Source organism: Bos indicus x Bos taurus, chromosome 4, assembly GCF_003369695.1.
Source record: "Bos indicus x Bos taurus breed Angus x Brahman F1 hybrid chromosome 4, Bos_hybrid_MaternalHap_v2.0, whole genome shotgun sequence".
NCBI lineage: Eukaryota > Metazoa > Chordata > Mammalia > Artiodactyla > Bovidae > Bos > Bos indicus x Bos taurus.
The window spans coordinates 87,805,545-87,833,392 of NC_040079.1; the positions used below are offsets into that span (position 1 = coordinate 87,805,545).

At 41.1% G+C, this 27,848-nt stretch overlaps 1 protein-coding gene across 1 annotated transcript; it reads right to left on the bottom strand.

Annotated features, from left to right (window-relative positions):
• Positions 1–454: 454 nt before the first annotated feature.
• Positions 455–26,696, bottom strand: GPNMB (glycoprotein nmb). Its single transcript, XM_027539931.1, has 11 exons — positions 26,396–26,696; positions 20,878–21,030; positions 18,887–19,030; positions 16,832–16,996; positions 14,090–14,248; positions 13,451–13,762; positions 9,183–9,281; positions 8,292–8,394; positions 5,735–5,949; positions 1,955–2,048; positions 455–1,513 (listed from the first exon to the last, which is right to left on the bottom strand). Exons 1-11 carry the CDS (start codon positions 26,463–26,465, stop codon positions 1,360–1,362), a joined length of 1,668 nt encoding a protein of 555 aa, XP_027395732.1. The 5' UTR covers positions 26,466–26,696; the 3' UTR covers positions 455–1,359.
• Between the last annotated feature and the right edge of the window lie 1,152 nt (positions 26,697–27,848).

Consider the following 27,848-nt stretch of genomic DNA (forward strand, 5'->3'; position numbering starts at 1 on the left):
CCACCTGCTTTTGTCAATATGCTCAGGCTGGAACAAAGCCATGCCCTTTTCATTTATGTATATGATGGCATTTCTGCTACAGCACTGGAGTTGAGTAGTTGCAACAGACACCATATGGCCCATGAAGCCTAAAATAGTTACTACTTGGCCCTTTACAGAAAATGATTGCTGATCTATGACCTAGAACTATCCTCTCACATTTATTTTTATTACAATACTGACTATTCAAACAAAGACTCAGAACAACTGCTTGTAGAAAATCTTCTTTTAGATTGGTGTAATTATATATATATAAAATTCATCAAAATTTCATATATTGTATTCATATACTTAAAAACATAAAATACTCGGAAATTATCAGCATTCCCTGGGACAAAGTTAAACAACTTTTTATGTGTTAAAAGTATACAGGAAAATTGAAAGGCAAACAAAAATTAGAAAAATAATCCCAAGGTCTGGTCTCTTCTCATACTTTATTTTTCAGGAAGGAAAAAGGAATGTCATGACTGACACAGGGTAGTTTCAGTTACAAATTAAAGTAAAATCCTTACTTATCAAGTTTCTCATTTGAATAGGGAAATGGGTAGGGAAACCAGAAAGACTTCCTTCTTTGGGAAATCATAACACATCATCTCAACTATGAGTGCCAGAGTCTACAGAAATTCAGGTATGTCCACAAGATTGTCAATAGGAGTACAGAGCCATGTGCCTGTGCCACATAAATGTCCATGGGAAAAATGAATGAACGAGTACTGACCCTTTACACATTTGGACTGGGCAGGCGGTCATGATAATATTCACACATTTATTAGCCTAGTCTTTTTTTTTTTTTTCAGTATAGCAAGCATGCACAGCTTACTAAAAGCTGACCTGTTCTGTTGGGAGCTCATGCATGTTCATTGACACAGGATTCACGGAGCTCGGATCATGACCTTCAGAATAGGAATTCACTGGTTTTATGTATACGGTTATATGGAAAGCTAGAACATGTCCAGCCTCTCTTTCCAGTTAACTTAGGTCAGACTCTAATGAATAGTACCTTCTCCTGCTACTCTGAATACAGCATATCTATCCTACTGCTTACCTAAGACATTGTAAGTGAAACATAAATCATCATGAAAGGAAGCTCTATTAATTGGCTTTATCAGTTATATAACATGGAAAAGAATTAAACTACATGCAACCTCAGCCATGTCCCTAAAATGTCATTTAACCTATAAAAATTAAAAAAAAATTGGACCTCCCTCACACAATCTATATTTTACATTAATCTTTTTAGAAAGTTATCATCATCCACTCTAGCAAGCTGACATAAATGGTGCCGAGGATGAGCTGTTGGTCAGAAGTAAGGCTGAAGATTCAAAGAATTCCTGGTTGGTTCTTGAGCAGTGGATCTTTTTCCTGGTTTCCGGGGAAGAACAGGGTCTTTGCATGATTGAGGAAAACATTCAGGCCTTTGCCTCTGATCACGATCCCAGGGCTGTTTTCTATTGGTTTGTATTCCTTGTGTTTTCTGAAAGCAATGTGTTGGACAGATTAAAAAAAGATCTCCAGCTGGAAAAGGTTGCTTTCTACAAATCTTTCACAAGTCAAGTGCAGAATCGTTCATTCCATTTAACTTATGGCTTTTAAGACAGTGTTGTCTTATGAGAATACATTTTCTCTTCTTTATGCAAGAAATGTGCCTGCTTACTATAACTTGAGATTATATGTTAAGCATTAAACTGACGATCTGGTAAAGTTATTGACATTTGGTAGCATTTTTAGGGATTAAAAAAAAACCACAGCAAAATTAATAGGCTAGTTTGCTATTCATCATTCAGTAGAAGATTTTCTTCCCACACACAAAATGTTTCAAAGCAGAAAAGGGAAAACAGCCCACTTGTGCAGAAATATGCCATTTATTTTTGACAATATACTCTAGTGATTTAAAGTGTTAGAACCAGCAACTTACTTGTACATCAAAAAGGCGATCACAGTGACGAGTATGGCCAAGCAGCCAAGGGAGACCAGGATACCATTTGCCGTTCTTAAAAGGGAAGCTGGGTCTTAAAACAGAAGCGAGGTCATATTAGTGACAGCTTCCACCTAGAGGACATGCTGCTTATAATGTAATTAAATCAATGAGGAAGGGAGCAAACAGAAGATATATGGCTCCTCTGAGCTTTCAGTAATCTTTCCCTTTACATAATACATAGTCTTCAGGGAAGCTTATCTTCCATTTAGAGAATGAGTTAGCACGTCTGGAACACTGTGTTAAGGGCTTAGAAGATGTCATGTCCTGAAGACACCTGCTCTGGTCTGAGTTAACCCAGCCACGCCCATGCAGCAAAGGCCTTCATGAACTTTCTGCCCACTTCTCTGGCCTCATCTTCCACTGCCTACCTTCCAGCTGGGATAAAGATCCATCCTCCCCATGCTCTTTCAGATTTCCATGCCCTCTGCTGGGAATGCTCATCACCAGCATCTAGCCCTTTGCAACGCCTTCCAGACACGCATGAGGGCACTGGGTCGTGCCTTCCTTTGTCATGTCTCTCCTAGTCACCCTTCCTTTGCCTCCACCACACTGTATTCACAATTATTTCTTTGGATTATGTCTTCTTTGTTCTCCCAGAACCCAGCAAATCAACTAGTCTTGTCTCTGCCATCAAAGTATAAGCAAAGTTGGTCTCTTTTCCCTCTGTCTTCTCCGCCACCATCATAGTTCCAGCCACCAGCCCTCTCTCTTGTGAGGACATCTTCATCATCTGCTCACTTGCACTGTTACCTTCCAATAATCCTGGCTTCACTCAGCAGTCTGAATGATCATCTAAAAGTGCTAATCAGATCACACTTCAACCCTGCCAGCAGTTCCCCTTACACACAGAATAAACCCAAACTCTGTCAGTGGCACATAAAGATCTAGATGAGCTGTTCATTCTTGAAACGCAGGTCTCAGTTCAAAGGAGGCCCTTTGCCAAGTGGGTGCCACCAAGTTGGCAGCACTTTCCTGACCTCCCAATCTAGAGAGTCCACCTCTGTCTCCTCTCTTCCATGCTTGTCACTCTCCATGCCTTGTTTCATTGTCTTCACAATATCATTTTATTTGTTTATTCCCTGTTTCTGCTCACTAAAGCGGGGATCTTCCTTACCTTGTTCCCACTCTATCTAGAACTGTCTGTGTGGTGCCTGGAGCTGTGCTGGGCATGGAGTGGATACCCGATGAATATTTGTTGAAAATATCCCAGGTGATTCATGAACATTCAGTGAATCAATGATTAAAAGTCATTTCAGCTAAAAGTCTATGGGCTTGGCTTCAAACAATGATCAACTTTTGAAATTCTGACTCTGAAACCCAAGTCATCAGTTTACAATTTCCATTGAATTAAAAGCTCTCTTTCCTTTCTTTTTTGGATTTTAAAAATGGCTCAGGGAGGGACTTTCTTGGTGGTCCAGTGGTTAAGAATCCACCTGCCAATGCAGGGGACACGGGTTCGATCTTTGGTCCAGGAAGATCCCACATGCCACAGAACAACCAAGTCCATGCCCCACAACTACTGAACCCACACTCTAGAGCCTGTGCTCTGAGAAGCCACTGCAGTGAGAAGCCTGAGTACCACAGCAGACTATCCACCACTTGCCTCAACTAGAGAAAGCTCACGCACGCGGTAACTAAGACTCAGCGCAACCATAAATAAATAAATAGAACGGCTCAGGGACTTCCCTGCTGGTACAGTGGCTAAGGCTTCATGCTCCCAATGCAGGGGACCCCAATTGGATCCCTGGTCAGGGAACTAGATCCCATTTGCCACAATTAAAGATCCTGCATGCCACAACTAAGACCCGGTGCAGCCAAATAAATAAATTAAAAAAAAAAAAAAACAGTTCAGGTCACACCTAAAGTTATCACTAACTACAATAAGTATTAAAGGAAAGCAAATATCCAAGCATCTAATCCAGGTAAGAGAATGGTGATTTGCCAGAACTGAGGAAGCTTCATGGACTAGGTTAAGACTCTAAAAGGCAGTTTTAAAAGCAGCTGCGGCAGCACAAGAAGAATGACCCCAGCAGCTCCCAAAAGTGACGGCATAGGAGATCCACATTCAGTAGGATACAGAGGCCCTGGCTACCTCTTTTTGACCTGCTCCCCAGTCTTGCACCCCAAGCCCCATGTATCCTGCTTTCAAGGAAGCAGGATACGTTTGCATCCCTTTTTTTTTTTTTAATGTACACCTTGGCTCTTACCAACAATAAACGCTCAAGCAAATAATTATATGCATTATTACATATGCTTTTCTTGCAATGAGATTAAAGCTGCCTTTTATACCGTTAATGAGTAAATATATATTTAAGTATATTTCACTTTATAAGATAGACTCCAAGACCAAAAGAATTATTTGTGAGTTGGTCATTAGATTATACCCGACAATACTCAAATTAGGGAGCGAAGTGGGAACTCCTCTGGTGGTCCAGTAGCTAAGACTCCATGCTCCCAGTGCAAGGGGCCTGGGTTCGATCCCTGGTCAGGGAACTAGATCCCACATGCCACAGGTGAAGAACCGCATGCTGCAGCTAAAAATCCCACGTACCGCCACAAAGATTGAAGCTCCTGTGTGCCACAACTAAGACTCGGCAGAGCCAAATAAACGAATAAATAATTAAAGAGCAAAATACACACTCTAACGTGCACACAATTTTACCTGTCCCTTCTGTTCCACCATGAAGCACTTCTTTTAAGAAGTAAAGGAATATTTTACAACATAGCCAGTTACATGTGAAATTCAGTTAGGGTCACCAGGTAGAGACCCTAGGGGTTAGGGAAAATAAACAGCCACCAGTGAGCGGGAATTTCTCAGTGAAATTCCTTCATCCACTTTGTCAACATTTTATCCCTCTGAGGTTAAGGGGACAAGGAGTAGTCTGTCTGCTGAACATTTAAGGACTGGGTAATCGGGTTTGTTTCCGTCTCAGTGTAATGCTTGGTAGACTTTGGGAAAGAAAAGAAGGGTCCATGGTAACTTAGAAGGGAGCCAAGAGTCCACCTGGTTTCTCATTTCTCTTCTTGGCTTCATGTCTCCCCTTTGTTATAGTTTAATTGGAGAACATTGTTATTTTTTGATGCTCGGCTTTACACTTTCCCTTTGAAATACAAACCTATCCAAGCATTCAGTGACCACATCCCATTATTACTTGTCCATGATCATAGCTGATTTTTTTCATCAAAGGCTTTTCTTGGACTTCCCTTGTGGTCCTGGTGGTTAAGAATCCTCCTGCCAATTTAGGGGACACAGGTTTGATCCCTGGCCTGGGAAGATTCCACATGACACAGAGCAACTAAGCCCGTGCACCACAGCTACTGAAGCCCGAGTGCCTAGAGCCTGCACTCCACAAGAAATGAAGTCACTGCAATGAGTAGCCTTCACACTGAAACTAGAGAGTAGCCCCCACTCACCACAACTAGAGAAAAGCCCGTACAGCAACAAAGACCCAGCACAGCCATAAATAAATAAATAAATAAATTTAAAGGTTTTCCTTTGGCCATTATTTCATACATTCTCTCTCTCTCATCCCTTCCCTAAGTAGATTTGCTATTGTATTGTAATATCATTTTTCAAATCCACATTAATGACAGTTCAATGAATTTTACACTGAAATAAAGCTAAACATTAAGAGTGAAGTGTTGAATAGCTTTAGTATCAGACATATGCTTTATCTGCAACATGAAATGTTCATACAACCATAAAACAAAACTTACCTCTGCTGTTGATAGAGACGAGGGTGCTCGTGAGGGCCAGACTTGCATCATTCCCCAGAGTGAGGTTCATACAGTATGTCCCAGACCCACTGAAGGCTCTCCTCACCGTCAGCAAGCACGTGTCACCCAGCTCCATGGCCACGGGGTCGCAGACTGGGTTCTGGGTGATCTGGCAGCTGGGGTCAGAGATGATGGTGCAGACCTCTGTGGGGATGCTGGGGGGTATGAACGACATCCAGAGGGAGAGAGAGGGGAGTGTGATCTCAGTTTAATAGGAAAACATAATTACACTTCTGTGAAACTGAATCCCACCTTAGTCTTACTCAAACTGTATGATGTGAAGCTGTCACATACAATTTACTCTTAAACAAACCTGGGTGTGTGTGAGCCACTGTTTCCTCTATATGCTCAGGAAGGTGAGGCCCTAGGACAGGAGAAGGAGGAAATTATTTCCCCCAAGGCAAGGGGCTGCTGGGAACTTGCCTCTCCTCTTTGGCTCCCTAGAGACTCAAAGATGCAGGTGGCTTAGGTGTTAGGCTAAGGTAGTACTAAATGCCAGTCGGCCCTGTGTGGGCCTGTGCAGATATCTGACTATAGTAGCAGCAGCAACCAGAGCTGTTCACGCAGCACCTGCTGTGTGCAAGGCTCCGAGTTTCAGAGAAGTGACACAGCCTTGTCTATTCCTCTCAACAACCTGACGAGGCAATAGTAGCCTAATGCAGCAGGTGACAAACCAGTTCTGGGAGGAGAGCTCACTGGCCTCCGGTCACAAAAGCAGATAGAGGTGGAGCTGGGATTTGCATAAAAGATATTTGACAGCTGTCCCTGTAACCATTCGGCTCCCACGCATTACTGTCTTAGCCTCTGTTTCACGTCTGAGTAGACTTCCTGAACGGAGAGACCAGGCTCTGAAGCTAGGCTGATAAAGGCTCAGGGAGTTAGATGAGTTCATGCTCTCTTCACCCTTGGCCTCTGGCAGCACCTTTGCCTCTCCAGTCAGGATGTTCTCTCTTTCTGTCCTCCCATTCTCTCCCCCAACTCAGAGAGCTTTGGAGCTCTTCCTTTCTTATTTTGCACTACACCACTCAGCTGGCCAGATCTTAGTTCACTGACCAGGGATGATGAGCCCATGCCTCCTGCAGTGGAAGCGGGGTCTTAACTACTAGACCACCAGAGAATTCCCTGGAGCTCTCCCTTTGGATCAAGTATGGCCTCATTTTTATACCAGCTCATTCTCTAATCTATATATCACACACATACAGTCGCTAAGTCATGTCCGACTCTTGCGACCTGCCAGGCTCCTCTGTCCATGGGATTCTCCAGACAAGAATACTGGAGTGGGTTGCCATTTCCTTCTCCAAGGGATCTTCCTGACCCAGGGATTGAACCCAGGTCTCCTGCATTGCAGGCAGATTCTTTACCTCTTTACCGACTGAGTTATGAGGGAAACCCATATATATCATATACACATACATTTTAATTCCTTGATTCATTTATTATATTTAAATTATTTAACTATTTAGTGGGTTAATTGATATAGTATTTATATATTAATTACTTTCTATTTAGTCTATTATCTATATATGCGCATGCTCAGTCGCAACTGACTCTTTGTGAGCCCAGGCTTCTCTGTCCAAGGGATTTCCCAGGCAAGAATACCGGAGTGGGTTGCCATTTCCTCCTCCAGGGGAATCTTCCTAACCCAGGGATGAAATCCACATGTCCTGCACTGAAGGCAGATTCTTTACCATGGAGCCACCAGGGAAGCCCCAATTGTTTATAGTTGTAACCAAACCACAGGAAGTCAAATTATGTAATACATTAGAAAGTTTTATAAGTTTTAAAGATGGACAGGGTCATCAGGCGTTGCTATTCATCAGCACAAGGACACAGCCCTTCCACACTGGCTCCCCAGACTCCAGAGGAGCCTCAGGGAACTTCAGAGATTCTGAGCCTGCAAACCTAGCTCTGCCGGGTACCCACCACCTGGAGAGGTACTATAATCATCGTGTATCTGGTGACCCAATCTGTAAAATGAGAAGACTTGTATGAGTGTGTGAGGATTTGACATGAAAACAGAAGTAAAATGTTAAGGACACAGTAAGTGTCCAATCAGTAATTATTCAACAGTTAAAGGTGATGAGCATCGCTCAACTCTAGCAAAGCAAGTGCATACTTGAGAGCACTTGGGGGGGCCCTTCCTCATTCTGGCTTAGTGAGGAACTAGAATCCAAATTTGGGGCTTCCCAGATGGCACTAGTGGTAAAGAGTCCGTCTGCCAATGCGGGGGATCTAAGAGACTTGGGTTTGATCCCTGGGTTGGCAAGATCTCCTGGAGGAGGAAATGGCAACCCACTCCAGTATTCTTGCCTGGAGAATCCCACGGACAGAGAAGCCTGACAAGTTATAGTTCATGGGGCCGCAAAGAGTCAGAACGGAGTGAGCAACTGGGCACACAGAATCCAAATTAACCTAACAGGTGGGAGGTGTGTGAAGGCCATTGTTCAGCCTGGGGTTCTCACTTGGCCCCTTCCTTCCTCGGAGACTGTGTACTCACCTCCCGTGGCAGGTCACGACGAAATCCACCAGGGAGTTGTCAGGCTGTGGCCTAGGCATCGGGACATCTGTCACTTGGATGATGTTAACCTCTAGAATGCCCTCTAAAAGGAACAATGCCCCATAGAAAAACATCAAAATACATTGCAAACCAAACCACTTCTTAACAAATCAGAAGGCCAAACAAAATGAACACAGCCTTTCGCCATGCTAGACTTGGGAAGCAATCTCAGAGTTCAGATACACGTCCAGGCAGCATTTTCAAAGTCAAACTGAACTGTTCTTCAGTACAAGCTTGACCTTTATTTCTGGAGCCTGTGTGTGTGTCAGGAGGCAGATGACCCTGGAGGAAGGGAGGCCTCATCCACTGTGTCTCCTGCTGAGGGGCTCAGCCCTAGGGCATACAGCTTGAGTTGTAGCCCCACCCAACTCCTCTGCTGGGCACCTGTGAGCAGTGCCCCTCGCGCACAACCCTGTGTGGCTGTTCTGTTCAGCCCCTTTCTTACACACAGGAGGTATGACTTTGTGAAATCACCCAGAAGAGGAAAGCAGGAGCTGTGGGAACTTGCAGCTGGCCTTCCTTCAGGCCACATTCATTCAGATTTCTGAGCTGCACAGGGTGAGGAGGTCCAGGCCCCCCCGTAGGCTCCTCGCTAAGCGGGCCTCACTGAGGGCTTGTTTCCACCGAGGATCTCGTTTCATCCCTTAGAGGGACGTCTAAGGAAGGCTGGAAAGGCAAGTGGAAATCTAGAAGCTAGTGGAGTCTTTTTTGTGCACGTGTGGTAGCAACTTGAGTGGGTGCCCTCGCTTCCCTACCCCACCCCTCCCCAGAGTCAGGGAAGGGAGTGGGTAGCCCAAGGTGGATTCTAACATCTTTCCCTCATGGTCTTACCTACAATTGTGATGGTGGCTTTAAAGTAGCCATATCTGGTAATATGGCAGCTTTCATCAGGAATCTCCCTCAGCTCCAGGGTACTGTCACCAGCAGTTACTAGAGGATTTAAACAGAAAGATTTTTAGATTAGTTGCTGAGAATGCAAAAGATGTCCATGATATAACTAAAGATCTAAATGTCTGTTTACTTGCTGTTTAGAAAAACATCAAGAATTCTATACTGTTAAATTGCTTCAGAAATTTGAACTAAATGCATAACAATTCATGAGATGTGACAGCTATGTTATAAAATTGTTAAATTATGTAAGCAAGCACAGTTCCATGTCTTATTCAAATATAAATAGTAAATGAAAGGTGGAAGCCATTTTAAAATGTGTAACATAATAATCATGAAATAAAGCAGGCCACAATAGATAAAATTATATTGTAATTTTGGAAGAAGGTATTCTGGGCTCAAATTCTAGGCCCCTTGCTTTCAGCTCTTTGAGACCATGGGCATATCATTTAACTTCTTGCCTCAATTTGCCCATCTGTAAAATAAGAACAATATTTACTGACCTACCAGGGTTGAACTATTAAACTTAAATAGATAAGACATATAAAACATGCTTTTCATGTCTACCACATAGGAAGTAGTTAATAAATATTCATTTCCTTGTCCCAATATGCTCTTATATATATACTTATTTAGATACAGATGTGTTATAACATATATGACATGTAATTTTAAATGTCAAGAAGCAAACAACATGGAAAAGGGCAATTCTTTCCCCATTTGGATGTCTCATGGATTCTAGGTTTATATTCTTGAAGTCTTACAGTCACTGTGATGAGCAGAGGTGTGAGGAAGGAAAGAAGGGAGTACAAGATACTTTTGAAAAATAGCCCTTTGAATGTGATTAGAGCAAAGAATTTAATGCTCTATTGGTTATAATTTAAAAGGCTCTAAATAAGGTGGTGGTGTTCCATTAGCAAGATAAAAAGACTGGAAAGAAAATATAATATTGAAAATACAACATTATTGTCTCTTAAGTTTCCAAAGACATGAAAATAGACCCAGTTTGGGGGCAATGAAGCTTCATAAGAGCTGCAGCTCTAACACAGGAGTATGTAAGGATGGAGCCAACTGGGAGATTTCTCCAGGGCCTCAGAGCCTCTAGCGGGGAACAAGTGTGCCTGTGACACTCCTATGCTCAGAGGGAACTTCGCAGTGCAGCTCTCAGAGCAAGTCTGGAAATGAGTGCTCTCTGGCAGACACTTTGGGAAACGCTGTTTGGGTAAAACTCAGAAAGGTTCTGACACCATGTCAGATTCAGATGTAGGTGTGGTTTATCAGCAGGGCAGGCTGTGGCAGAGTTGGCTATATTCCCTGAGTCTCAAGGTGGTTGTTTGGAAGTTGCAGGGTAATCATTCACTGTATTCTGAGATTTAACGGATGAGCTCCAAAGGAAAAGATATGTTTGTGAAGGGTATTAGGGATGGCTGCCTCTTCCCTAGAAAACTCCTTTATAGTTTGGACCATAAGAAGGCTGAGTGCTGAAGAATGGATGCTTTTGAATTATGGTGCTGGGGAAGACTCTTGAGAGTCCCCTGGACTGCAAGGAGATTTTATATATATATATACACACACACGTACACACACATACATACACACATACATAGATGACATATATATATATATGATACATACATATATATATAAAACATGATCTATATATACAACATGATATATATATATATATATATACACACACACACACACATATATACGTTATACACACACACACATACATACTAAGTCACTTCAGTTGTGATGGACTCTTTGTGACCCCATGGACTATAGCCCACCAGGCTCCTCTGTCCATGGATTCTCCAGGCAAGAATACTGGAGTGGGTTGCCATGACCGAATCTTCCTGGCCCAGGGATCGAACGCACATTTCTTAAGTCTCCTTCATTGGCAGGCAGCTTTTTTATCACTGAGCCATCAGGGAAGCCATGCATAAATACATATATCATATACATATTATAACACTGATTAGCATCAGTCTTGGAAAGGTTTTTCTTTTTAGATTTGTGCACAAAAGTCTGAAAAATGATCAGTGGCACTGTTAGCTAAGGGAAGAGAATTCTGTGGTTTAAAGCTAGTACATACCTGTCTATCCTATAATGTAATTATCCCCCTGAGTCACCACTTCAACTTTGCTTGTGTCTCACTCCTGTGGTTGCATTTGGTTTCTATGTAATAGCTGTACTTATTTGGAAGCCCCTTACCAAAGCAGAGACAACATAATTTTTCGTCAAATAGTAATCCAGTGCTCAACAACCCCAGCCTGTTAATATGGTCTGTGTAGCTAAAAATGCTCTCTCCCCCAGAGGACAAGCACTCTAACCACTTTCTCAAGTCATGGGCTGACTCTTATCATCATCTTGGCTCCCATTACATATTTCTGTCCCTCCAAGTCTCACAGTTGTTTTACGGCATTTGGGGATTGATTATGGTTGATCTAACACCTTTAGATGAAGTCAAGCAGCTTCCTTTCACTATAAAATGTAATGAATTCATAAGGTTGCTACCTTCTATCTTATGGTTTAACCTATAGAAAATAATAACACACTTAAAATATTCTTTCTTTGACTTAAAATATCTTTTGCATATGTTATGATATAAATATGTTCTAAGAAAAATAATCTTGCTTTATAAAAATGCAATTCAAAATAGACTAACATTAAATGACCTAACATTAAGACCTTTACCACTCAGGAATTTCTAGACAGACAAAGCAAGCATCTGTAATTTATTTTGAATTTTACACTTGGTGTCCTTATTTGTAAGGAAGACCATCAAGTCTTGTAGATAAATAAACTGACTCTTCTCCAGAAATGCCAAAACAAAGCTATATGTTTAGAGTTGTTCAAGGCAGTTACATTTATAATACGAATTAGAATGAACTGAAGTGTCCATCAGTAAGAGAATGGTTAAATAAATAAGTCGTTGAATAACATGAATTACACTTACATGTACTGATAACGGAAAGATGTCTGTGATGTTTGTTAAATGAAAAGAGGCAAATTGTAAAGCAATATATATTGTGTGAACCCATCTACCTAAAAATTAAGACCACAAATCCTATTTGTATTTATGGAATATGTTTGTAATGGCACAGAAAAGATCTGGAAAGAAACACTACCAACTCTTAACAGGGTTTAACTCGGGAGAAGAGAATAAGGAGGAGCTCTCACTTTTATTTGAAATTTCTGAATTTTAATTTTTTTCTAAGGAATATGCATTCATTTTATAATTAAAAGTATTTCCCCCCAAAAAGCAAAATCAGTAACAACTTACAGTGTCTGGCATTAGTTATGCTTGACTTAATAAGTTTTTTTTTAACAACACACTTATTTATTAATAACAGTTTATTATTTATATCTAATAGGTTTGGGTTAAAAAAAAGCCAACTGCAACAAGTCTGGACATCTCCAGGGAGTGTTCTGTGTGTACTTGGCGATGGCACCCTCTTGTGTCCAGTGAGAGGATGTCAGTCTACTGCCATCCCTGGGATGCCTGGATGGAAGATGTATTCACGGCTGAGTGGGGAAGGACGGTGATGGCATGGGGTAGGGTGCGGAATTAGATGAAAGCTAATGCTTCTCAAAGTAAATGCTCAAGAACTTCTTGAATGTCCCCATATATTATTATGAGAAGTTGGGATTTAATTAACTATGCCTTATATCTAGAATAATTTTAGTGTCTGGAATCTTTCCAGTCGGCCAGCCAAGAAATATTCTCAAGGTTTATTCTTTTTTGAGCCCTTTGTAAACTACTTTTAAACATGGTTGAGTTTTCATAGGACATGGAGTGGATGTGGGCAGGGTGGGGAGGAGAATGGAAGTGGGGGAGGGAGTGTGGAAAGGGAGAAAGGACAATGGAATGGCCTGAATGTTTATGAGGGGATAATGTGTCTCCTCTTAACTAGAAAAACTGGGAGGCAAACAGAAATGTGAAGGACTGGAAGGGGGAAGGCACCTGTACACATAACAAGGAACTGTATATGAGCCACCAAGTGACTTTAAACATATTCTCCTTTCTTCCATATTCTAACAACACCATGATAAGTAACTAAAGGAAATCAACAGGCAGAAAATGGAATCACTGCAGAGTCTTTACATAATCTCTTTAACTAAGGATCTAATTATACAAACCACATGAATTTTTTTCTAGCTGTTAAGGAGCCCTGCCAACAAAAATTAACCTGGAAAACACTTACCCAAAGGAGGGGTGGTTTTTGGAGGTCTGGGTGAAGGCAAAGGACAAGGTCCAGGCACTTCAGCTTGCACAGTGAGGTTGAGGCTAAAGGTTCCATTGAGCACATAGGTGTGATTCAAAGTGTGATTGTTGGAAACAAAGAGACCAGTATTATCCCCGAAGTTCCACTTGTAGTAAATGGCAGACTCATTGAGGAAGTGGCTGGGATCGTGAATCAGGACACTGAACGTAATGGGGAGATCCCTGAGGAAGGTTTCATCAGATGAATTTCGATTGTTCTTCTGGGACATAGTCACAAATACAGGAATCTGATCTAAAATGTACATCCAAAAAAAAAGAAAGAAAGAGGGTACGATTGCTTGATTTTAAGTGGGTGACTTCAACAGTGCCTTTAGTTTAGATATTAAAACGAGGGGACAATTCAGCATCGTTTCCCCTTTTCTAATGCAAGTTTTCTAGAGTTTTCTCGGTTTACTTTAGAAAACACAGATGGAATATGTTATTAAATATATGAGGTTGAGAAGGAGTCCAGATGAAGTGTAACCTAACCCAGAATATTTGGTTCTACTTTTTCAAACCCGCTAACATCACCAGAACTCAGCGCCTCGTCCTCTGTTAATTCACAGCTCATATCACTCACCTGTTACTACATACACATCTTTCACTTTTGCGATGGGAACATATGCCCGTCGGTGTCTTCTATAGACAGTTACTTCCATGATTTGAGGGCCAAGACTCACATTGGCTGTGTTGATGGAAATTGTCACTGAACACTGTCCCAATTTCTGGAAATACTGACCTTTGAGAAGATAGAAATGTTTAGTTATTGGCTACATCATATCATTATAGAAAGTTGATGTTCCTTAAAGACTAACAACTACCATTTACAGATTGTTTTGAGAAAGGAAAAGCAGGGTGGGGATGCGGTCTTGGTTCCTTCAGAAAGGAAGACAGTGCTTATTTTTATATAAAACCTTATAAAATCCACAAATAAATAAATGTAGTTGTATATGTTGACTAAAATGAAAAGAGCTGTTTAAGTGGGATAATGCTGTTAGTCCTTAGTTGACAAATACTATAAGTAAGTGACCTGGCACTTGAAATACATGTGTTTCCCACAGAAAATACATTTAATGTAACAGTGAAGTGTCCAAGGGAGTTAAAAAATATATCTAAAAATCTACCTTATTTTTGTAATAATATTACTGCTACTGCTGCTGCTAAGTCGCTTTAGTCGTGTCCGACTCTGTGCAACCCCATAGACGGCAGCCCACCAGGCTCCCCAGGCACTGGGATTCTCCAGGCAAGAACACTTGAGTGGGTTGCCATTTCCTTCTCCAATAATATTACTAGTTCAGCTATATTGCTGAGCAACTTTTTTTCTTTTAGGGAACTAGATTCCTCCACCTTCTAATAATAATATTTGTATATGAAAATGCAGTGATGAAAAAGAAACAGGTATGGTGGGTATGAAAAGGAATGAAGTAGTTTCGTTGACATTTCTAGGACCCTTGAGTCCTTTTTCTTTCTCCAACTGTAACCTAAATCTAATCACCACTGACTAGCTAGTGACAGTTATTCTCTCTCTTTTAGGGCTCAAAGATTTTTCTAATCTTTTTGAGGCACCTGTCATAGATGTGTCATGGAACAAAAGGTATTAGAAGATGGATACTTGTAAGACGGGGATGTTTAAAGACCACATTCATCACATGATCAAAGGTGTCAGGAAAGAGGGTGCTTCCCCAGGCAGTTCAAGGGTTAAGACTCTGTGCTTCTGCTGTAGGGGGCATGGGTTTGATCCCTGGTCAGAGAACTAAGATCCCACATGCCATGAGGTATGGCAAAAAAAAAAAAAAAAAAGTGTCAATAAAGGTTCAGGATCCCCCTTTACCTTGAAATGCAGAGGCAGTTCTGTTAGAGATTATAGGGGGAAGACATGTCTCTTGGAATTAGTGATACGTGAGGAAATGCTAGTTCTGGCACCCAGAGGTAAGACCACAGTGGCAGCACTTAGCTGAGAGAAAATATCCATTAACTCTGAGACTTCAGCAGAAAAAGGAAATTCAAAACAATCTTGTTATGAAAACAGCAATTTCTGGGCTAAAAGCTGATGTTAAATAAAGACATCTTAACTAGCTAAGTTAATGGATGTTAACTAGGCTAAACAGAATCTGAAGTGTTAGTGAGCTTATGTGACTCCATGCACATGACAAATGTCATTTCAGGTCAAAGAAATGACATTTGGAGAGTTAACTGACAGGGCCACAAAGCCCTGAAAAAAATTTGCTTTAAATCAACGAGCATAGTATTTGTTATATATTTTGTACTTTGTTCAACTGGAGTGTATTATTAATATGTTGCTTTGATTTGTAAATAATTAAAGAAAGAAAAGCTCTCTGAAATTCATTAAGACTGACAAAACATTCTGAAATTTGGAGTTTGTGTGATGGCTAGCAAATTGGAACCACTCAGAACCAGATGGAACCTAAGATTTTAAACTAAGAATTTAGCAGCTTTGTTACTAATAACCTAAATTTAGTCCTCCTAAAAAAATAATCACTAATAATAAAGCAAAATGGATTCCACTTGTGGTAAAAAAAAAAGAAGAAGATAGGTTATGTCAAAGAAGAAGAGTATTTAGATTATTTTACTTTTATATGATAGAATATTATATAGTCATTAAAATAATGTATATAAAGAATTTTAGAGAATTCCCTGGTGGTCTCTTGAGTGATTAGGACTCAGTGCTTTTACTGTCAGGACCTGGGTTTGATCCCTTGTTGGGGAACTAAGATCCTGCAAGTTGCATAAGAATTTTAGTCAATGCTCATAATTTTGACCAAAATGTGTATATGTTATGATCTTAATCAAGAAATACCAGAAAAAAGAAAGAAATACTAGTAGAGAAAGCATCATCATGTTAACAATGATAATCTCTGGTATGAATTATGATGACTGATTTTTCATTTGCACTTTTCTGCATTTTCCAAATTTTCTACTAAGAGTACAAGTCTAATTCTTTAAAATTCTTTTTAAAACATAAGAAATCAAAGAATAAATCAACAAATGACCATCCATATGCCATTCAAATATCATTTTTCATATTACTGTTTTAGACAGAAACAAATTGAGTAGTTTTTTTTTTTTTTTTTAAAGAAAGCCAAACCTGTCTTTTTCTCCTTTTAACTATTTTATGTCCTAGAAAAACGGCAAGGCTAACCAAGATTTTATTTTTATCCCTCACTGAAGGAAAGTTAAAAGAGTAATTGTTAAATGCCAGATGTTGTAATTCTCAATAATAGAATGAGAAAAGAAAAAAAAATTAAAAATTTTAAGGAAAGGTAAAGAAGAAACTGGGGGGGGGGGATTGTAATAGCCCAACCAAGTGTGTGGAACACGTAGACAAAATTCTTTTTCCAGGGGCGAGGGAAAGGCTTCCCATCAGGGAACACGTTGTGATGGCCTTCACTCGTGTCGTTTCCCCAGTCGCTGTCCTCTGTCCCTGCTGTCCAGTTGTAAACATACAGGTCAGGAGATGCACCAGTATCTAAACAGAGAATGAGGCACACCATGATTGTCGTCTGGACTCAGAATGCTCAAGGTTCATCATTGAATTAAATAACTGTTCATATTTTTTCATAACTAGCTGAGATACAGTTGGACAATTAACACCCTAATATTCAGAATTCATCTAATGGTACCTTTATGATTTGGGTCTTTTTCTACCTACATGTTGTATTTCAATGAGTTATATTAAGCATATAAAGCAATATATGTATGTTGTATATGTGTATATATATATATATATATATACATAATATATATGTATATGTATATAAAGCAATTTTTCAGAAAAGTTCAGAGATATCATTTAATATGTTTATCTTCATATTGGGGCTCCAAATAACAAGCATATTCAAACCAAACTGAGGGATGCTGTATCTTTTTATTTTGATTCATTCTATCTGTAGCTTTTTCCCCCTAACTCATTTGACATCATGACTTTCTTCTCCTAAAGACTTCAGCACACTTCTAAGAATAAAGACATTCTCCTTCATAAGCATACCATTACCATCCCTGCTGCTGCTGCTAAGTGGCTTCAGTCATGTCCGACTCTGTGTGACCCCATAGACGGCAGCCCACCAGGCTCCCCTGTCCCTGGGATTCTCCAGGCAAGAACACTGGAGTGGGTTGCCATTTCCTTCTCCAATGCATGAAAGTGAAAAGTGAAAGTGAAGTCGCTCAGTCGTGTCCAACCCCCAGAGACCCCATGGACCGCAGCCTACCAGGCTCCTCCATCCATAGGATTTTCCAGGTGAGAGTACTGGAGTGGGGTGCCATTGCCTTCTCCAATTACCATCCCTACCAGAGTCCAATCAAGGGTTACATCCTACACATGGCTATTTCACATCTTCAAATGATTTGGAAAAAAGATGTATAAATAGAAATACAGATAGATGGAAGCAAACAGAAAAAAAACATTAAACTTGCTGAATTACTATCTACTTGCTCACTACTTTTCTGTATGTATGACATTTTCCACTTTAAACAAGTCATGATCAATATATTTTCATCTGGAACAATCTTCTCATCCTCTTTTTTTTATGTTCATTGACATTTATGGAGAGCCTTTTATTTATCTGTCTATTACAGCCACTATTTATTTTTTATTCTTAAATTGTCCCACACATGGCCAGTAGGGGCCCCTCAAGCTGCCTCTGTGTCCCTGTGACATATCCCCATTACTTCCTTGTTTACTGGCACAAGATGTCCCTGGATCACTTGCTAGTGTCCTGTCCTACACCTGGAATCAGTCATTTCTTTCAAGAGCTCTCATTTCTTCTAACAGTGAGAGATACTTTATAAAACTTCCCATGTAAAAGTTTTTTTACATGGACTCTTTCATGTAAAAGAGAACTGCATTGTCATTTGAAACATTAGTAAGAATCAACTTGTTTAGGGGGAAAAAAGCATAAAAAAAAAAAAAAGCTACAGGCTACTAAATACAATACTTTTAAATTATCAAACTCTTTCTATACAGAATTTATTGTTTTCCTCATTGGAAGATGAATCAATAAGAAATAAACCACTGGCAGTTTAATAGAAGTTCTAAGTAATAAAATCAGATCATCACTGCCCTTACTAGTCTTGTTTCTGATTGAAGAATTTTAGTACTTACTTGAGTTTTTAAGGCTGTTGAGTTCTAAAACAAGATAATTCCCCTTGATGTGTCTATAATCATTTGTGCTCTTTAACTTGGACAAAGAGCTTCTCTGCTTTAACTAAGAGCAAAGCAAAACCAAAATATATGCATTTTATCATTTGTGCTAGCCATGTTCTTTCTGTGAGCAGAAACTGATCTGATCAACGAAGAGTTATCAGACTATTCTTTGAGAAGCCAGAATTCCATTCCTGTGATGTGAATAACATTCCTTACCATTTCTGCAGTTCTTCTCATAAACTATGTTGCCACTGGCATCTTCCTTTTGGCATCTGGGGAATACCAGGTTCACTGCGAATGTTATGGTTGAGCCCACCAGTGCGGGGGAATCACTGGTCAGAACCGCCTGCACACGGCCTCCTAGGACATAGAAACAAGGAGCTCAGTGATGAAACATCTCTTGTCCTTTTCACTGATAAATAAAAAAAGGAAGCTAAATCTACAAATAAGGGCCAGAGGATCCTTCTGCCTCTTTACAATAAATTATTTGCAGGATTCCCAGCTTTTGCTGTCAGAGTACAACACTCCAGAAGATGAACTTGGAAAGTCAGACCAACTGAAGAACTCTCTGACCACAGAGAGAACAATTACTTAAATAATTAAAAATCTGTTTGATTGAGGAAACAAGTATTAAAGGTTTGTAATTTTTAATTTCAAAGTGAATGACTGAAGGAGTCATTCATTTTTGATGTGAATGGAAAGATAATAACTTTCTAATCACGCTTTTGAGCCGGTCAAAGTGCTCTGGAATCTCAGAACTTTTGAAGATGACCATTCCCCCATTAAACCTGCTTGCTTTTCAAAATCTTCCAAGAGGTACCAAATGTACATTTCTAAGGAGATTAAACTCTGTGTGGAGGAGAGTGAGGAGTTTAGAAAGTGATACTGTGACAATAAAGGGAAGACGGCCAATCCGGGCGCCTCCCACTTGCTAACTAGTGCACTGTCACTCATGGTCGCTTCCGTGGATAGAGTTCACCACCTACAGCACGAACTGAAATAACAAAGTACAGCTGTTTGGCAAATGGGACCTAATCAAACTCACAAGCTTTTACACAGCAAAGGAAACCATAAATAAAATGAAAAACAGTCAACAGAATGGAAGAAAATATTTGCAAATGATTTGACCAACAGAGGATTAATTTCCAAAATATATAAACAGTTCATATAACTCAACAACAAAAAACAAACAATCCAACTGGAAAATGGGCTGAAAACCTAAGTAGACATTTCTTCAAAGAAGACAAACAGATGGCCAACAGGCACATGAAAAGATGTTTAGAGAAATGCAAATCAAAACTACAATGAGGTACCACATTACACCAGTCAGAATGGCCATCTTCAAAAAGCCTACAAATAATAAATGTTTGAGAGGGTATGGAGAAAAACCCTCTTGCACAGTTAGTAGGAATGTAAATTGGTGCAGTCACTGTGGAAAACAGTATGGAAGTTCATAAAAAAACTAAAAATAGAATTATCACATAACCCAGTAATCCCACTCCTGGGCAAACAGCAAGAAAAAAACTACAATTGAAAAAGATACATGTATCTCTATGTTCATAGCAGCACTATTCACAATAGCCAAAACATGGAGACAACCTAAATGCCCGTCAAGAGAGGAATGGATAAAGAAGATATGGTACATATACACAATGGAATACTACTCAGTCATAAAAAAGAACGGAATAATGCCATTTGCAACAATACGGATGGAACTAGAGATTATCATACTAAGTGAAGTAAGTCAGACAGAGAAATACAAATATCACATGATATCACTTATTTGTGGAATGTAAAACATGGCACAAATGAACCTATCTGTGAAATGGAAACAGACTCACAGACAGAGAACTGACTGTGGTTGCCAAGGGGGAGGAGAGGTGGGGGAGTTTGAGGTCAGCAGAAGCAAACTGGTACACATAGAATGGATACACACCGAGGTCCCACTGTGTAGCACAGGGAACTATATTCAATATTTTGAGATTAACCATAATGGAAAAGAATATTTTAAAAAAAGAATGTGTATAAATATGTACATACATATATATCTGAATCACTGCTATACAGCAAAAATTAACACATTGCAAACCAAATACTTTGATTTAAAAAACTGAATCACTATTATACATTTGAAACTAAAAAAAAGAAAAGAAGAAGAAATTACAGTTGTTTGAGTCCTTTTTTTTTTTTTGAGTCTTTTGATTTACCTTTCCAAGAGCTTTTCCACCTCGAGTCTCCCCTCTTCCACACTGGATAGAGTTTTTCATTCCAGTCATTTTCATCTGATGACCATCCACTTAATTGGTTGTGCTCCCGCATATAACCAGAAGGTCTTTCGTTACTCAGCACATCATGAAAACCTATAACAATATTTGAAAAAAAATCATTTTGTCTGCTTATCTCTCATTTAGCAGGTATTCAGAGAAGCCATACTGGAAGGATGCCACCAGCCTCTCTTCCTCCTTGCTGGTAGGAGGAGGGAGCAGCATGTGATTCTCTTCTTCATGGAGGCAGATGAACATTGAAAGAACATTGATCTGGGAGCCACAGAACCTGCTACAATGAAACAGGCTGTGGGATTTCAGGCCACGTTTCTTCTCTCGGCCTTCAAATCAGACAAAAAACCAAATGTCCTGTGATACTGTGAGACAGTATCTGTTTCTAAAAAGGAACAAAGTGAGAAACAAAGGAAATCTGTGCTTATTAATATATGTTCATAACTGGAAATTCAGTTGAATGTTTGACAATGAAAAAGCTAAGATTAGTTAGTTCAAATCCCTTCATTTATGTGACATGATTCATTCAGAGACATCTTTAATCAAGTGGAAATGAAGATTTGCAACTTTTGATTCCCAGGATCAGTTTTTTCCCACGCTTCCAAGGCCTTCCTGTTTCTCAGATTCTGAGTGAGAAGCATAATCCAAACACTGATTTCTTCTGATTTTAAATGTCAAAAGTCAAGGAGAGATACACACTTAAAAGGAGAGTGACAAGGAATGAACATATAGGTCCACAGAACAGACTGCAGAACTCAAAGATAGATTCACATAGATATGCCCTGTTGACTTTTGCAAAAATAATCCAATGGAGGAAAGATAGCATTTCAACACACAGTGCTGTAAAAAAGCAAAAAGCCTAGGAGGAATCTTCAGGCTCTAAGTAAGAATGAATTTTTAGACTTAGTACCAAAATCTTAATCTATAATAGAGAAATTGATAAGCCAGACCTCATTAAAATTAAAAAATTCTGCTCTGCAACATCATGTGAAGAGGATAATAAGGCAAATTACAGACAGGGAGAAAATACTTGCAAGCCACATTTCCAACAAAGGAATACTATCTGGAACATATAAAGGATTTTCACAATTCACAATGTTTAAAAAAGGCAAATAATTGGACTTCTTTGATGGTCAAGTGGTTAAGACTCCATGCTTCTACTGCAGGGGGTGTGGGTTCGATCCCTGGTTGGGAGGAACCAAGAGCCTACATGCCACATAACTTGGCAAAAAAAAAAAAATATATATGTATATATATATATATATTAAAACCCCCAAATAATAGGGTAAAAGATCTAAACATACATTTCACAGATGAGAGTGCACAGATGGCAAGTAAACACATGAAAAGATGTTCAATATCATTTACCCTGAGTAAATGCACATTAAAATCACAATGAGATGTCACTGTATACCTATCAGAAAGACTAAAATTAAAAATGACATCAGATGCAGAGAAACTGAATCACTCATACACTGCTGGTAGAAATGGTGTAGCCATTCTGGAAAACAGCTTGGCAGTTTCCTTGTAAAACTAAACATGCAATTACTATGCAACCAAGCAGTTGTACTCTTGGGCATTTGTCCCAGAAAAAATGGAAACTTATGTTCACATAAAAACCTGTACATTAATGTTCATAGCAGCTTTATTCACAATAGCCCAAGTTGGAACAACCAAAAAAATCTTTCAGTGGGGTGAACGGATAAACTGTGGTACATGTATGTACCACATATGTACCACATATGTACCACATACATACTATGTATGTATACATAGTATGGTATACTGCTCAGTGATAAAGAAATAATATTGATATATGCAACAACTTCAGTAAATTATGCTGAGTAAAAAGAACCAATTCTCCCACATTACATACTATAAGTTTCCATTTCTCTAACATTCTTGAAATGACCAAATTATAAAATTGGAGAGTGGATTAGTGGTTGCCAGGGGCTGGCAGGTGGGGTTGAGTGAGAAAGGGAAGTGGGTTTGTATTTGTGGTGATGGGACTGTTTGGTGTTTGGACTATGTCTATGTCAGTATCCTGGTTGCGACCTTGTACTATGGCTGTGCAAGATGTTACCCTTGGGAGAAACCAGGTAAAGGGTACATACATGGGGATTTCTTTGTATTATTCTTAAAAGTGCATGTGAATCCACAACAGCCTCAAAATTTAAAAACTGAATGAAAAAATAGAACAAAAGCAACAACAAAAGCCCAAGGGTAAGATTTTAAAAGATAGTGGGGTGGGGAAAGATGTGGGATACACACCCAGCACCATGCGGCCGTTCCCTCTCCCCTTTGTAGGCCCTGCTCTGTCACATGGCAGCTGCGCTGCTTGTGAGCTATTAATACTTTGTCAGTACCTTCTCCTTCCTCCTTCTACCACGGCTATGATTGGAAAATGGAAAGGAATACCTTGGTGTCTGATATTCCACGAAATTCTACCCATCCTTACTTTTTGTGGCCAGGATACATCGTCTTAAGGCGAGGTGAAACGGAGCGCAGCAAGTTTCGTTGCAATGCTAGTAGGCTGGGCCTCCTGTCAAACTGCCACCCAACCTCAGGCTAATCTGCCTGCTGAGCTGAGCAAGGGGTGCTGACCTCTCACCTCTCTGTCCCTCCATTCCCCAACTGCGGGCTCTGGGGGAGTCTGTCCTGAGTGGACATTGAGGTAAGACAATTCCTCCTCCAAGCACATTAGCCTTCTTCTCTGGGAACTGATGGGTTATTAAATGCTTGTTGATCACTACCATGTCCCAAGGCAACAGAGAAGCCAAGAGATAAATAAGGACAACAGGTCCATGCACAAGGAATTACAGTAAGGGAGAAAAAGATACAAGTCTTCACACACATAAATAAAAAAGGATAATTTCAAGTAGCTGATCTCACAAGAATCCCCGATACTCAGTTTCGCAAACAAAGAAAGCAAAGGTCAGAGGAGCTAAGTCACTTTTCCTGGTCCAGATCCAGGGCTGGCAGGAAGGACTGTGGTCCCGTCTGCACGAAAGCCTTCTTCCTCTTGCCTGCTGTGCATCCTTACTGTTTCTGGCCCGCCCCTTCCTCTGGGACAGGGTACTGCACAGGCTCTTGGGATGTTGCGAGGCCTCACGCGGCTCAGCGGCCGGACAAGTGCCAAACCCCGGCCTGCGCCGGCACATCAGTTGCCTCTGGGCTCCCTGATTGAAGTCGCAGGCCCTTTCCCGGGCCGCTCACTACAGACCTTTGGCTTGGTGGTTAGGGGGCGGGAGGGGGAGTGGGGGTTGGGAGGTCGGCCAGCTTCCGGCCTCAGTGCTGGCGGCAGAACCCTGGCCCCCTGATGCTCTCCCTCTCTCTCGCTCCATTCGCTATCCAAGACCTCACCACTACTACGGGCTCCGGGAGCCGGCCCTCCGCCCCCAGCTCCCCCATCAGTCCCACCGCCTCCTGGGGAACCGGCCGGCCTGCTCGTGAGCCAGCAGTGGCCCCCTCTCTTCCATCACCCAGCACCCGCCGGGATTGCACTTCATTGCAGGGCTTTTTTCTCTCGCAGGGAGAAGTGAGAGGAATGTGTGTATCTGTATCCAGAACCCTCCCATGTTAGATCTGGGCCCAGCAGGTGAAAAGCCAGACCTGGGCTCCTGTTTCCTCACCCGTTGAATAGTGGCAGGACCATCTGGACTATGTAGCACACATTTATGGCAGAAAGTGAAGAACTAAAGAGCCTCTTGATGAAAGTGAAAGAGAAGTGTGAAAAAGTTGGCTTAAAACTCAGCATTCAGAAAACTAAGATCATGGCATCCGGTCCCATCATTTCATGGCAAATAGATGGGGAAACAATGGAAACAGTGGCAGACTTTATTTTGGGGGCTTCAAAATCACTGCAGATGGTGAATGCAGCCATGAAATTAAAAGACGCTTACTCCTTGGAAGAAAAGTTATAACCAACCTAGACAGCATATTCAAAAGCAGAGACATTACTTTGCCAACAAAAGTCCATCTAGTCAAAGTTACGGTTTTTCCAGTAGTCATGTATGGATATGAGAATTGGACTATAAAGAAAGCTGAGCACTGAAGAATTGATGCTTTTATACTGTGGTGTTGGAGAAGACTCTTGAGAGTACCTTGGACTGCAAGGAGATCTAACCAGTCCATCCTAAAGAAAATCAGTCCTGAATATTCATGGGAAGGACTGATGCTAAAGCTGAAACTCCAATACTTTGGCCACCTAATGCAAAGAACTGACTCATTGGAAAAGACCCTGATGCTGGGAAAGATTGAAGGTGGGAGGAGAAGGGGATGACAGAGGATAAGATGGTTGGATGGCATCACCAACTCAATAGACAGGAGTTTAAGCAGGCTCTGGTACTTGGTGATGGACAGGGAAGCCTGGCGTGCTGCAGTTCATGGGGTCGCAAAGAGTTGGACACGACTGAGCAACTAAACCGAACTGAACTGAACACATGCTGGACCCCTTCTCAGCACCTACCTCCCTCTGCCCCTCCCCCGGCTATTGCCCCCTCGTGGAGTTATCTGGCAAAATCAGGACTTTCACCCTGCAAAGGTCATTACTCTACTAAAGTGAAGCAGAGTGGACCTTCTGGGTGATATCTAACTCACTCCCTTCTCCCACCCCACACTACCTCTGCCTGGAGGACGGGGGCTGCTGGGGCCACACATCCCCTGGACTGGACAAGTGGGCCGCCTGTGAGCTTGGTGGTTCACAACTCTGGCTTCCATTCCAGTCACAAACTCCTCTTTTTAAACCAGCTCCTCATTGGTCTGGGCATCACCTTTGTCAAGAAGTCCCCAGCCTCTAACTAGAAAAGAGACCCAGGGCTTCAGCTCTTTTCTCAGTAACCTCACTACAATGGCAGCAAACTCTGCAGGTCTGTGAAAAATCAGCAGGATTTTCTTTCTTTTTTTTTTTTGGCTGAGCAGCTTGTGGGATCTTAGTTGCCTGACCAGGGACTGAACCCAGGCCCTTGGCAGTGAAAGCACAGAGTCCTAACCACTGGCCTGCCAGGGAATTCCCTCAGCAGAACTGGGAACAGCTTCTGGATTGGAATTATTAGAAAGCTTGTTTCCAGACTTGGGCTTCAGTTCCTCTGTGGCCCTATCCCAGTGGATGAAAACCAGACAAACTTTAGTGGGTAGTGTTTCTGTGATCTCAAGCCAGAGACTGTGCCCTTCGTGCCCCCACCCTCCCAATGTCTTTAAGAGAGCAGGTAGCAATTTTGATAGAAGAAACCTCCACAACAGAGGGGCCCTGCGTCTTTCGCTTCCTAAGACCCTGGAGCAAAGAATGGAACTGAATGCATTTTGCCGTGCTCTCAACATCCGCAACCATTTCCAGAGAAAACAAGTGAGCACGAATGCTTCCTGAAGGCCAGCTGCAGACTCAGACAAACCCATCACTTCAGCCAATAGCCAGAGAATGGGTTAAAGACAGAAACTGAGAGTTACTCACGTTTGGCAGCATCCAGTGGCAATCCTGCAGCCAGAAGCAGAAATCCCAGGAAACAGTAGAGACATTCCATGCTGAATTCTCACAGACCTAGGCAATCAAGGTTTAACTTGTAACTCCTCTGGCTTCACCCACTAAGAACAACAGTGTTCTTCTGGTTTTTGCTGTGCTCCACTCTTCATTTTAATTAAATACTGAGCCTCGGGGTGGATCATGTGATGGTATTAAGCAGCATTGCTTGATCTGGTCTCTGGAGTTCAACCACTTCTACTCATGTGCTTCTGACTCACTCACCCTTGGCATCTATTTATTCACTTTTTAGATGCGCACCATTTCAGTGTTGTTATTCTATATTCTAGTTAAAGGGACTTTGCTATAGGGCCTGTTTTGATATCTTTCCCCAAGTAAAGTCTCTAACCTCATTGGTTATCAACTTTTTTCAGTTCCTTTGCTGATTCACTTACTCAGATCATGTTGAAAGTCACAATTATATTTCTTTTGCTGTAATTTAGATTAGCAGCTCTGCCCAGTGCTAGCTAGTGCTTGTACATCCCCTTCCCCCGAGAGGAAACTAAGATGGGGAGCAATCTTTTCATCACTTGAAATTGTGGATGACATATATAAACATATGTTGTGCCAAAAGGTAACTGAAACAGCTGCACAGCCTCCGGTAGTCGAGAAATTTACTCAAGAAAGTGCATTTAGTGTATCTGTGCAATTCCATTTAACTTTTGGAATAAACTGCATAATTTTTGATAACTGCTATCAAAGCATTTATTTATGTATCACTCAGGGCAAACTGCATGCCACATACAGCATATTTATTTCATGTTACAGAAAGTACACATGAAATGTAAAAATAAGCTTGCCTAGAACATTACTGTTATCAAATCATTTCTGGCTACAGAATGTGCAGAAAATGTGGCAACATGACTCTCCTGTACGTGATCATTCTCTCAGTCACATCCACATAACCGTTTTCAGAACACACAGAAGCCCTGACCAGGGGTGAGGGGAAACCTTGGGATAGTGATTTCTGTTTCAGTTGTGCTAGTGCGGCATAGAAATACATAGCCTGTGGGATTCCCTGGTGGTCCAGCGGTTAAGAATCCACCTTACAGTGCAAGAGACACCGGTTCAATCCCCGGTCTGGGAAGACCCCACGTGCTGCCTCGGAGCAACGAAGCCTATATGCCACAGCTACTGAGCCTGCACTCCAGAGCCCACAAGCCGCAGCTCCTGTGCCCACAAATCACAACTACTGAAGCCCATGCACCCTAGAGCTTGTTCTGCAACAGGAGGAGCCACTGCAATGAGAAGCCCACATATGACAATGAAGAGTAGCCCTTGCTTGCTGCAACTAGAGAAAGTCCACATGCAGCAATGAAGACCCACCACGGCCAAAAAATAAATAAACCACTAAAAAAAAAAAAAAAATCTGTGAAACTCCCTACCC